This window comes from Syngnathoides biaculeatus, chromosome 3 (genome assembly GCF_019802595.1).
Source record: "Syngnathoides biaculeatus isolate LvHL_M chromosome 3, ASM1980259v1, whole genome shotgun sequence".
Classification (NCBI taxonomy): domain Eukaryota; kingdom Metazoa; phylum Chordata; class Actinopteri; order Syngnathiformes; family Syngnathidae; genus Syngnathoides; species Syngnathoides biaculeatus.
Genome location: NC_084642.1, coordinates 11,399,987 through 11,412,871, shown reverse-complemented (window position 1 = coordinate 11,412,871; position 12,885 = coordinate 11,399,987). Strand labels below are relative to the sequence as shown.

Genomic DNA, 12,885 nt, shown 5'->3' with positions numbered 1-12,885 from the left:
GTGCTACTAGATACACATCGCTGATAATTTTGTGGAAAGACCATTATTTTACACCATGGAACAAACAATGTGCAGTATTACTTGTCTCCATGAAAAAGTGTCACCTGTGCAATAACTTGCTCTTTCAGTGCAGTGATGGCCTTTGCTGTTATGAGGCACTCAACCCAAAAATGTCTCTGCCCCATCCTTTTAGAATCATCGTCCGTGTCTTTGAAATCCACTGTGGCAGCAAAAATCAATCACAGGCACACCGAATAAGAAAGTAGACGCACCGTCATGACCGTGTACCTTTAGCGCTCCTTTCACTCACATAAACATGCACACACACACGGACATACACTTTTTTGTGTTCTGAAATCCAAGGATAATCTCATACCTCGGTGTTAGATTATCCTTGTCATATCAGTGACAACACACTCAGAAGTTTATTTTTTTATAATTAAATATTCACCTTTGCGCTCATCCATCCCAGGCGTGTACTATCCTAAAAAAAATAATAATAACAATGCCCTTTGTTGAGCAAGGACCCAAATAAACCCTCATCAGTCCTGTGTGAGGGTGTGAAGGAGACAGCTGTTCCCCCATAGTATTTTCTAATCTTTGCAAAGAAATACTGTAATTTGTCATCTATAATGTGCATTCGCCCACAAAAAAAAATAATGCCAATAGTGTGGCTTATACATAGGTAAAAGACTAAATCATTAAAAAAAACCTCACATTTTATAAATGTATGCCTCCATCTAGAGCTAGTGAAAAAAACTGTACACTTTTTCCAATATGCCACTGCCCCATAGAGGTTATGAGAAAAGTGTACGCTTTCATTCCAATTTGCCAACATCACTTAGAGATTATCGGAAAAAAATTAGCCTCCACTTTCATTCCATTATGACAGGGGTACAAATAATTGCATAATGTACAGTTATGCTCATAACGTTACAGTACATACCCTGGGAGAATTTGTGCAAAATTGTTTTTTTAAATATGACTGAAGACTGAACAACAACCATCATTAATTTTGCTACAATTGTTTTGTTTAATGATAATGCTTTTCTGAAATTCTTGACGGTTTAATTTGAATCCCATTAAAAGAACATTAAAGTGTTTTTCCTGTCCCCTCATGTTTTGTTTAATGAATTCCACCCATCTTACTAATTCTGCCTGGGTAATCAAACATGCCCATTCTATTCAAAACTGTGCATTTTCTCATTTACTAAATTAAAAAAGCAGTGTGAATTTCAAAGTAAGAGCAAATAAAGTATTATGTTTGAATAATCTGCTTAACTAATAACTAATTTACGAACTAATTATTTGATAAAATGACAAAATGCAGATAATACTTCTTGTTTTGATCGTATGGGTAGGAACAAAATCATACATCATAAAAATGCATTAAACATGAAAACACGAGGAAGGGTTTTCCAGAATTTTACGGTCAAGTGCGTTTTATACATAGGTGCGCATTACACATGAGAAATTACGATACTTCAACGGCTTTCGTAGTGTAATTAAGACCGATGCGTCACATACGACACACTCTTTACCCCCCTGAGCAGTACACGACCCTAGCTGAGTAGTGACGAAGCCATGTAATACCTCATCAATGCGGTTAAAGCATAAAACCATCACGTGAACTCTCGACCAAAAGGAGATCGAACCGGATTACCTGTAGAGGTGCTTGAGGCATGTATCTGCATGCTCTCTTCTTTTTTTTTTCCCCTGAAAAGCAAAATAAAGACAGTTCCATTGAGACAGATTTGAGTAAATAGGTGATGGAATGTCTGCAGGAAATTGGTATAATTGTTGAGAGATCCATATTGTTATTCACCGGCATCGTCTGCCATGTCATGCACGACTCTGGGCCAATCCACAGGGGATGAGAGGTGAAAGGCTGTCCAAGTGTCCAACTTTAGCTTATACATGTCGCCTGACTTAAAATGCTTGGTGTTTTTTTTTTTTTTTTTTGTCTATTTGTTTTAAGAATAATTCCACAGCAGTGACATGTGTCGAGCTTGGATATGTTAAAATGGAAAATGCTGCTTTGACAGGGATGCTGCTGCGAGGCTCAGTCAATAAGATGCATTGCTCCCAGCAGTGCAGTGTCTGGAAATGAAGTAAAGTGTAGTAAACTAGTGCTTATGTGGTCCAGTCCACACAAACATATGCGTGTGTGTTGCCTCGATATCAGATAGATCTCTACAAATTATGGGTGTGCATTTCAGTGCACATATTAATAAAACCACCAGACTATAAGAAATGTTCTTGTTTTAACTGATTTCCTGTTTCATTCCAATCTCGTCCGAGGTTTATAAATTTAATATGTTTCTCAAATTGGTACAAATGTTACTATTTTGTCTTGGTCTTTGACAATTGTGTCATTGTATCAATATCTCAATATTTATATTGATTGACCCATCTTTTCATGCCTTTTTTGTGTGTAAGGGCTAATTAGGAGTGCAGCAGCAACATCTACACAAAATAGTACGTTAAAGTCCATTTTATTGGGTTATTTCCAAATATGAATATTTATGCAGTGTGATATCACTTGCTCTCTTTCCCTCTCACTCTCTCAGGCACATTTGTTTTCATATCCCAAATATTGACACTAACCTGCTAATCAAAGTTTGGTTATTTGTTCCATCAGTATGTTAATTCGTTCTACTCCCTCATGTTCCTCGAGGTAAAGGTGATATTTAATACCATACTGAATAATATTGGTTTGCAAAATATAATATATAATAATATAAAGCATTATTGTCAAATATGGAATATTTATGGAATCATTTATGGAATAATTTGAAGTGCATAAATTGTATTTCATAACGATGTAAGTTGTTGAAGGTCATATTCCATCCCAAATTTTTTCTACACTGTTTTATGTATAACAGGTCATGATGAGTCTGGTTCAAGTTTGTCGAGTGATTCCAATAGCTTTATTTTTGTCAATTAATATTCAAATACCTGCCCACTTAGTGGTTGCTATACCCCACTCAGGGGAAAAAATGGCCGAGCGACAACGCGCTGTCTTATGCAAAGCTTTGCTTCACCTGCCGACGTCAGAGGATGTAATGAATGGCTTCAATTTGCTTTTGGAGAAATTCCTAAGCATTTTGGAACCAGAATTGTTGTGTGTTCTGGCTCATTTGGCGGGGGATGACTTCATAAACATAAGCTTTCACACATGCTGGAAGTGCATTTTCGGATTTTGAGCCAGCGACCCTGCCGGGCATCTGCCGCCAAGCAATACAAATACAGTGTCTAAAGCATACATGTGTTTGACAACAGTACTTAACTATACTTAAATTTTGTGATGTAACTGCGGGTGACGTAGCAATGCTTTTGGTCATTGTCGCCAAAATGTGTGGGAGCAACGCACATCGCGCCCAAGTCACATTGAAAAAAGATTAGGAGTTCAGTAACGGCATCCTAAAATATCCTTCTCTCTTTCTTTTCACATGTGTCCTCTGAGAAAGGCAATCAATCCGCAATTGCTACTCCATCTCTATTTTATGGTTTAAGAAAACTGATAAAGTACAATATACTGCAAGTGCAGTATGTACTGCAGGAATGTTGATCATAGCGTTTGAGATCAAATGTATGATGCAAATTCTTCTAACATATGGAATACTAATGGGAAGTCACTGATGGTGTAGTGGTATTCATGCCTGACCTTGGTGCAGGCGGTGTGGGATCGATTCCCGCTCAGTGATGGTGTCGCTATCTGCCCTGTGACTGATTGGGACCAGTTGAGGGTGTAGCCTGCCTTTCGCCCGAAGGTTTGCTAGGATAGGCTCCAGCACTACTGCGAACCTTGTGAGAATAAGCGGTTTGGAAAATGGACATCCGTGTCAACTACCAGGTCCCAAAGACCAACTAGAATGCCTTGAAAGGGGGCATCCTGGGCATTTTCAACCGAAATTAGCCTCTAAACCCAGTAAAAGGATGTCAAAAATTCTATAAATAAAAAAATGAAAATATATTATAATTACTTCTATATTAGTTTTTTTCAATAATTATTTTCAAATGCATGTTTTCAAGTCAAAATGTTGACTCCATGCATTTACATAAGTGTTACTTAAAAAAAAAAAAGCTTTCAATCCCACAACAGTGTTGTTGCTTACACTATTTTATTTTAAAACACTATAACTCAATTTATGATTATTATTTATTAATCATTATTATATTTTTAATTGAAGACCAGTGGAGATTTTTTTAAAACAACTAATAATATAATTTATCATTAATTATTATTTTCTTTTTTTTTATTGAAGACCAGCAGAGTTACTTGCATTATCAACTGAGCATTAACGTCAGCAACCCATGTGATGAAAACACAATGATTTATGGTATATTTAAGTCAATTTTATTTATACTTTCGCAGATGAACACAGAGTTGTTGCAAGGCGCATTTTATATCAAGGATTCTAGATGCAAGCTCCTCACACTAAATAAGATCAACACAACTCCACATGAGAAAATGCTGTCCCAGGCAGCGAGGCAACAAACACACAGTGAAACATAAACGCTAAGGTGTGCTATTCGGCGAAAATGAAAAAAACTCAAACAACCCAAATAAACACACACCCCACGGCTGGAGTATGTTTTTTTTTTTTTTTCACATGCTGATGGTTGTCTTCTTTTAGTCTATACCTGGCTCCTGTTGAAAATAGGACTAGCTTTGGAGAACAATCAAAAGTAAAGAAAATTATTTAAATTTTTAAACAAAATAGCCATCTTGTATTTCCCTAGTTCTATGCTTCCATGATTCAGGGTGCCAACATGTTTGAGTGTTGGCAGCACTGCTGATTTGTCAAAATTTAAATGACTCCTTCTGGCCCCTGCCCACAAAAATAAATAAATTACCAATACATATCGCTTATCGTGGTTTGGAATGGATCTCCAGTATGCAACACATTCCAAACACGGTTAGATTGTGTCTCGACACAAAAACTGTCATGGCAGATAATAGATTCCGTACACAATATGCAACATTTTTTGTCTGCATTTTCAATACAATGACAGTACGGCCTTTTTGGACTCACCACATAATGGACTATTGTGTGTCTCAAAATTGCGTTTTTTTTTTTGTTTTCAGACAGATAATGCTGTTGTGTTTGATTTGTCTCACTTTCTCCAGCCACAACAGCGACGACCTGTAATGACCCTGGGATCCCAGTAAATGGCTCTCGATACGGGGACAGTAAGGAGCCCGGTGACAGTATGACGTTTCAGTGTGACCCTGGCTATCAGCTCCAGGGTCCTGATACCATCACGTGTGTCCGAATGGATAACAGATTCTACTGGCAGCCTGACCCGCCAACATGCATGGGTAGGTGTGCATTACTTTGGTGATTACTGCCTTTATTACTATTTTAGAGAAAGGGTCACGAAGAGCAGCAAACAGCCTTCAGCGTAACCAGGACAAAATTCCAAAAAAAACAATGTTTACGATTCTGAAGCACAGAGAGAGAAACTTGGACCAAACCCACAATCTTTGACTTTAACTCCGTCTTTTTATTTCTTTCATTAATTTCACTGACATTTACTTGTATTCATTATCAACAGTAGTGTTTTATTTATCCCGTTTCCCAGCTCCAGTGTTTCCTTATACCGTACGTTGTATTGTCATTCTTCCTGGCTCCGGTTGCCTGGATCTGGTTTGTGACTGTCCTGATCCAGCCAATGTTTGACTGTGATGAAAGGGGTCTCTTGGAGTAGGCTTGGACAAACCTCAGTGATGATGTACAGTACCTGTGATTGGGTTCCCCGGTTTTATTGCTCCCAAAACAGGTTTCTTTTGCACCTACTTTGTTGGGACTCAGCCCTGCCTTGTCCCAGGACAAAACTGTCCAGGGTGTTTACTTCAGTCAGGACACATTGCCAAAAATATTTTCTGATAATTACAGTCCATTATTTTCCGGACAAAACCTCTTGACAACTGGCTCTACAATGACAAAATATGCCCTTGTTTTTGCTGTCTTGAGGGTGGATTCCAGTCAGGAGGTGTGGCGGTCACTAGAAATAACTCATCAGCAGCCCCTCACACAAGCCTGCAGATTTGTTACAGATGCTCCCTTTTATAGATCTCATCCAGTTTTATATTCAAGTGTCCAAGGTGATGTTTGTTTACTGAAATACGGGCTGTTAAAGCTGAGGCTGTGGGAAGATAAATATTTCATTTTCTCACACAATTAGTTGTGTGCTGTCTCTGCCCCGCATTGACTCATTTTTCACCGGCGCTGTGTCCTAGCACTTTGATCGCAGTTTTAAATAAATTGTTTCCCTTATTAAAGAAGAATGTCAAACACAAATCGTTGACTTTTACATGGCTGTCTGTTACTAAGTTATGGTTGCTTTTCACACTTGCTGCACCGTGTCTTTCTTATGAGGTCAGTTTTTTTGTCAGTTGTATCAAGCAAATCACTGAAATTATTTTCCAACCCTTTTTCTCCTGACACACTCTGACTGAAGTATTAACAGTCTCGTCACCTTGAAGACGCCATTACAAATATTCCGCCAAATTAGTCAAATGGAATACTGAGTTGCCTTAGAGTTCTAGCAATTATTAGATGGCGTATTCTATCTAAGGCGTATAAATACTTCAGCACAAATGAGGCAGCTTTAAAACCTCCCCTGTAGAGGAACTACAAGCTGGACAAACACTGACTTGTACTGCGCTTGCGCTATCAAACAATAATCTATAAAAGGTGCTCTGGGTAAAGTTTAGCAGACATGGTGGAAGAACATGGTGTCATCATGTTGTATGCAGCAAAGGAGGATAATAATGATTGGTAGCAGTAAAAGGAATTATTTGAAAAGTTCCAGTCCAGTGTCCAAGGGAAGCGCAAAGCATCATGGGTAAAGGTTGACATCCCTCCGAGCCAATGGGATGCTATGAAGATGCTACGGCGAAAGCCCATGGGAAAGCAGCTCTATCCCGCCACACAAACCAAGATACAGGATCCAGCACCCATTTTTTCCTTTTATATCCTGAAATTTATTTTGTAACTAGACAATATTTTTCCAAAGAGGCGTTTCGTAACCTGATTTTTTTGTTACTAGAGACGTTTGTAAGTAGAGGTACCACAGTAATTGTTTGAACAGATGCACGTGGCACCTTCAGGCATGTGGAAATTGCACCCAACGATGAACCAGACTGCTGCAATTCCAAAATATTCTTCATGATATTGTGGCTTATTTTGTTTGAGTTTCCAGTGTGTTTCAGCTGTGCTGTCCATATATATGACATCATCTGTTTCCCCAATATTTTTAAAGGCATGGTAATCTTACTGCATGTAATACAGTAAGATTCTGAAGAAAATAATAAAAACTTTTAGAAAATTGTGGATGATTCTTTTTGTGTAATGTGTATACATCTGGTTTCAACTTTATATGTCTGCAGGAAGATATTCAGCAACACAGATTTGGTTTCAGTTCCACAGCTATTGTGAATTGCGGTAGAGGATTTTCTACCAATATTATGATTATCGCATTAACGCTTTGATCGTATTATAAGTAGCATTGGCAAAATATTGCCACAATGTTGTATTGAAACTCTGTAATCCCACAACCTCTACAATAGAAACATGACGTTTGTTTCCAATGCTGCCGCTAACTCTCCTCACCTTTTGTACGGTTTAAATCCTCTTCTGTGTTTGCGCTTTGTTTTTTAATATTATGCATCTCCCGAGAGTAGCATTATACAGGTTATTTAGGGAAGTGTATGTCTGTGTGTGAGTAATCTACTTGACGATTAAGGCCTTTGTTTACCTTTAGCTCACCGTTGCTAATGTGTTCACACCCACCTCCCTCCCTGAGTCGTCCTTAATGTCAGCGCATCAGTGCCTTAATTGATCACTGGTGCTAAATATTTCCCCTACTCTGTTGTTGCAGGATAACAGGACCACCAGTGGTGATTTTACTGCTTACTCCCCCAGCCTCACTCAGTTTCCAAATTTCACAGCCTTGGCTCTCTCCTTTTTTTCACTCTCTTTAGCAATACCAGTCTTCCACAAGGTGTCGTTTTCTCTCATCTCCAACCTTGGGCACACCTCTCATCAATGGCTAACCCTCTTCTCCTCAACTTCTATATTGGGCTTGATATGGATGTTGTGTCAAGCGGTGATTCTCCCCGCAGAAAGCCTGTTGTGTTCTCATCATCTCCCTATTTCTGGGTTTTCTCCCCAGCAACCTGTGGTGGAAACATCAGTGGCCCTTCTGGAGTGATCCTGTCTCCTAACTACCCCCAACCTTACCCCCCAGGAAAAGAGTGTGATTGGCGAATCCGAGTCAACCCAGACTTTGTCATTGCACTTATCTTCAAAAGGTAGGAGCCCAAAATATGCGTGACCACGGCGGCTTTTAATGAAAGTGTAACTGTCAAAAAATGCACTTTGAGATCTCGGCTCGCAAGTGGAATTTTGTGTCTGCAGAAACACCAGTGTTGGTGTTTCTAACGTGAATTAAGTCATGAAATATTTAGCTTTAAATGGCATTGCACCTCCTTTTAGCTCAGTTTTCAGTTTCCTTCAGGCAGGGATGTCTTTGACGTATTTAGCACCAATATAATGAGAGGATGTGATCCTGCAATGTTTGTTAAAAATAAGCAGTCATGCTAAAAGATTTAATGGGTTCACTAAATGCCAACATGAGGTCCTTAACATGAGTCATGGTGCCGACTTTGAGCGGATCTAGTTAAGCAGTCTCCTCGTTTCTTTCTTTCTTTATTTTTTTATTTTAAGTGGTGGTTAATGTATCCCAGCAAGCGTCAATTGTCATTAATGGTCTGCACGTCGTTAATGGACCTTATTTAGAACATGGGGTTAAAACGGTCAATGCTTTGGCTTTAATTATGATCAATTCCAGGGGTCCCCTCCACCCCACTTTTACTGTCATTTGGGTAATTGGGCATGTTTATTTGTCATTGATCATGCACTCCAATGATGCCACACGAACATTGACAGGATACTATACATTCAAAATTCCAAAATTCTATTCGATTTCCACTGCAGTTCTTATTTCCATATATCTTATTCATATCAAATATGTATGACATTTTCATGTTTTGTGTGTGTTTACACTTTTGTGATGCACATATATAATAAAAAATAATCATGATAATATAATGATAACAATCATAGTATGAATATTAGTACAATTGTGGTTATATTACTAATAAAAATAGAATATATAACACTTGAACCAGGCAGCCAGGCAAAAGAGGGAGAGGAAGACCAAAGAAAAGGTTGATGGATGTTGTGAGGGAGGACAGTGGGTGATAGAGAGGAAGATGCACGAGATAGGCTTGGATGGAAAAAGATGACATGCTGTGGGACAAGCCGAAAGGAAAAGAAGAAGAAGATAAAACTTGAACCAAATACAGACCAAACATTTTTCAGGTTATAGCCTACCACAGGGGTTCTCTATGTGTCGATCGTGATCAACTTGTAAGGTTAGTAGATCACATGACATCACGGTACATTAAAAAAAAAAAAAAAACATCAGCTCACCAATCCCGTTGCTTGATTGATATACGTATATAATCTATGACATCTGAATAATTCTGACACTTCGGACGCATGCATGCTCAAACAACAGTGCTAAGCATGTTAGAACTAACATGCTAGTCATTGACTTCCCTCCAATCTCAAACTTAAGAAAGGTTATAAAAATGAGTGGGGGAACTGGAGCAAGAAAGAAGACAATAACTTACTACTTTCATACGGAATGGAAGGAGGAGTATTTTTTTCACAGTGACATTTTTGAAATGGGTATGCCTCATCTGCCAGTCTGCCATTGCATTACCAAAGAAGGGAAATGTAGAGCGGTATTTTAGGACTGTACATGGAAAAACACGACAGTGACTTCTCCCCAAAAGGCGAGCTAAGAAAGAAAAAGGTGAAGGAACTAAAATCCCACTTGTCTGGACAGCAGTTATTTTTCACACGTACTTCAAAAGCGAAAGACACCACCGAAGCATCATTCCGGGTGAGTCACATCATCGTTAAAAACAAGAAGTTCTTCTAAGAAGTAGACATGGTAAAAGAGGCAATTGTTGAAGCAGATGACGCATTGTTTCGGGACTTTAAAAAGAAGGCAGAAATATTGCATTCGATCACAGCTCTCAGCTGTCAAGAAGTACAGTTACACGGTGCTGTGAAGCCATGGCTGAAGCTTTAAACCCAGAAAATGTGGAAGGACATCCTAGATTGTTAGTGGTTGTCGCTGCAGTTGTGGAACTTACTCACAGAGCCAAAGCCACCCCAACATGAGGAAATGTGCCATCTTTTTGACTGATTATTCGGCTCCACCTATTTATGCGAGTCAGCTTTTTCTCACATGAAGACCATAAAGTCCAAGTATCGTACCACCCTCACGTTTGAAAATTTGGAAATGTGTTTGAGGCTGTTTAAGAGCACCTAATGTCCAGATTCTGCATCCCTGGCTTATTCACTTCAGTGCAAGACATCAGAGTAAACTCAGGTAATAACAAAACATGTACATTGTCAATTATGTTGTGTTGTGCAAATTGGATTGTGGGGTGATGCAAGGTAAATTAACATACTGAGCCATGTCAGAGTCCCAGAATTTTAGCTCGGTGGTAGTTCCCTCCGCTCTCCAACTGGAGACATGTTCGCGACACCCACCCACCCAAACAAAGGTGGATCGCGGGAGGTTGGCAGTTTGAAAAGTATGTCTTCGGGCAAGAATGATGGGGCACCCTTGGTTGAGCCTAATATTTTCCCATGTAGTCAGATTTAAGTACAAAAATAACATAAAATAAAAACAATTTCCTATGTTGTACCAGCCACACACAAAATTAGGAATATACCCTTTATGTTGACTAAAAATATGATTGTATATTCAATTAACATTACACAGAAACTAAAAAATGCTACACATCTCACCGATAGATCAAATAAAAATATTACAGGCTGCGGTCCTCAGATTACTTTTCTCATTTAAAAGAATTAAAGAACATTATTTCCGATGCTACGTATCTCAATGAAAATGACTGAATTTGTTGGCTATAGTTAAAGGAAAATAATTTGTACTTCTTCTAAGGCAAATAAATGTCTACTCTGTCGTCCTAATGCCAACAGTTATTTTGAATGGAGTAAATAATTGCATAAAATTCTGCTGTTCAAAGGGCCCTTGCAAAAAATGTTTTCATTTCCAACAAATTCAATCACACACATATTTCTTTATTATTATTATTTTAACTAGGACATCATCATATTTGAACCTGATTTCAACTGACTAAGGATCCAATTTCAAAAACGTAAGTTAATGTGATTCATTTGGAACATTAAATTAATAGTGTTCTTCTTAGTTTGCTAAATATTGTTTTGTTTCTCACTTGACCAAGAAAAAAAATGTCAACGTAGCCTTAGTTACATTCTTTCAGTCTGTAGTGTGAACAATTGTGCTTCACATGTACCAAACTAACTCGATATTGTATACGATAACTAGACAGTAACGTAAAATAGTGAAATCATTAAATTTTATATTTTTCAGTTGTAATTGTATTTGTTCTTTTGTAAATACTTGGTGGCATTTGATCTGTTTTCAATTACACTTTCCTCCCACATTCCAAAAACATGCGCAGGAAGTTAATTGAAAACTCTGTGAGTAAAAATGTGAGTGCGAATGGTTGTCTATATGTGGCCTGCAACCCCAGTGAGAATAGGCGGTGTTGAAAATGGATAGACATTCCAAATTTAAAGTGAATGATTACGGAGTAAAACTAAAACTACTATGCACCTTTTGGAGACTGCTTTAAATTTAGACATTAGTGCAGCATTCAACTTTGGAGGTTCTGCTGTTGCACATGTACAAACACTCACAGTGTTGTTCCTCGAGCAAAAGTCTCAGCACGCTCCACAATCTTGTAATCATGGGGAATATTACTTGGAACAATTTGGTTTATTGTAAAATCATTTTAAAAGTCATCTAGACTTCTGACTGATTACGTGATTACGACACCTTGACTTTTTGCTCTCTCTCTAGAACATGCTTCTTGTTATACAAATCTTCTTTCTGCTCATTAAAGTTGCATGTCTAATGATTAACAGTGACCTTTGTGGCTTAAACGCTATGCTAAGATTATAACTGATCGCTATTGAACGTTATAGCTCTGTCTGCTTTGTCATTCCATGACATTTATACTTAGAATGTGGCAGTACAGAAAAATGTATTTGCAAGGATCACTTTAATGCTTTGTCAGTACAGAGGGGCTTACGTGCAGTTAAGCTCTCGCAAAATCAGATATAAATACAGGCCTTAGCATTCACAGAGCTTATGTTAACCTTGCAAATGATCACGTTAGTCGATTATGGGATGCATTATCCCTTAATAGATCATGCTGTCAGAAAAGTGGATAAAACTTCTTCTTCTTCTTTTCCTTTCGGCTTGTCCCGTTTGGGGTAGCCAGAGCGTGTCATCTTTTTCCATTCAAGCCTATCTCGTACATCTTCCTCTGTAACACCCACTGTCCTCACATGCATCAACATTTTCTTTGGTCTTCCTCTCGCTCTTTTGCCTGGCAGCTCCACCCTCAGCCCCCTTCCACCAATATACTCACTCTCGCGCCTCTGAACATGTCCAAACCACCAAGTCTGCTCACTCGAACCTTGTCTCCAAAACATCCAACTTTGGCTGTCCCTCTAATGAGCTCATTTCTAATCCTCGCCAGCAACACTGTGATCTGCAGATTAATGTGCACCTCCTGAACTATGAAAATGCATGGTGCAGAAGGGAGAAAAAAACTACCTTGACCATTGTAATCATAAGTGAAAGAGTCATGTTTATAAAAACAAAATAAGGCACAGCCTCACTTTTTTAACCTGAATTTTGTCTTTCTTTTAGCCAACCATCCATTTTCTTAGC

The 12,885-nt window shown here is 38.5% G+C and overlaps 1 protein-coding gene across 1 annotated transcript in view; it reads left to right on the top strand.

Annotated features, from left to right (window-relative positions):
• The window catches only part of LOC133497966 (CUB and sushi domain-containing protein 1-like), a 521,981-nt gene that overhangs the window by 404,578 nt on the left and 104,518 nt on the right, over nucleotides 1–12,885 (top strand). Inside the window, exons 31-32 of the mRNA XM_061814268.1 lie at nucleotides 5,135–5,326; nucleotides 8,185–8,323. Of these exons, the coding sequence (XP_061670252.1) occupies nucleotides 5,135–5,326; nucleotides 8,185–8,323 (331 nt within the window). The remainder of the gene's footprint in view (nucleotides 1–5,134; nucleotides 5,327–8,184; nucleotides 8,324–12,885) is intronic.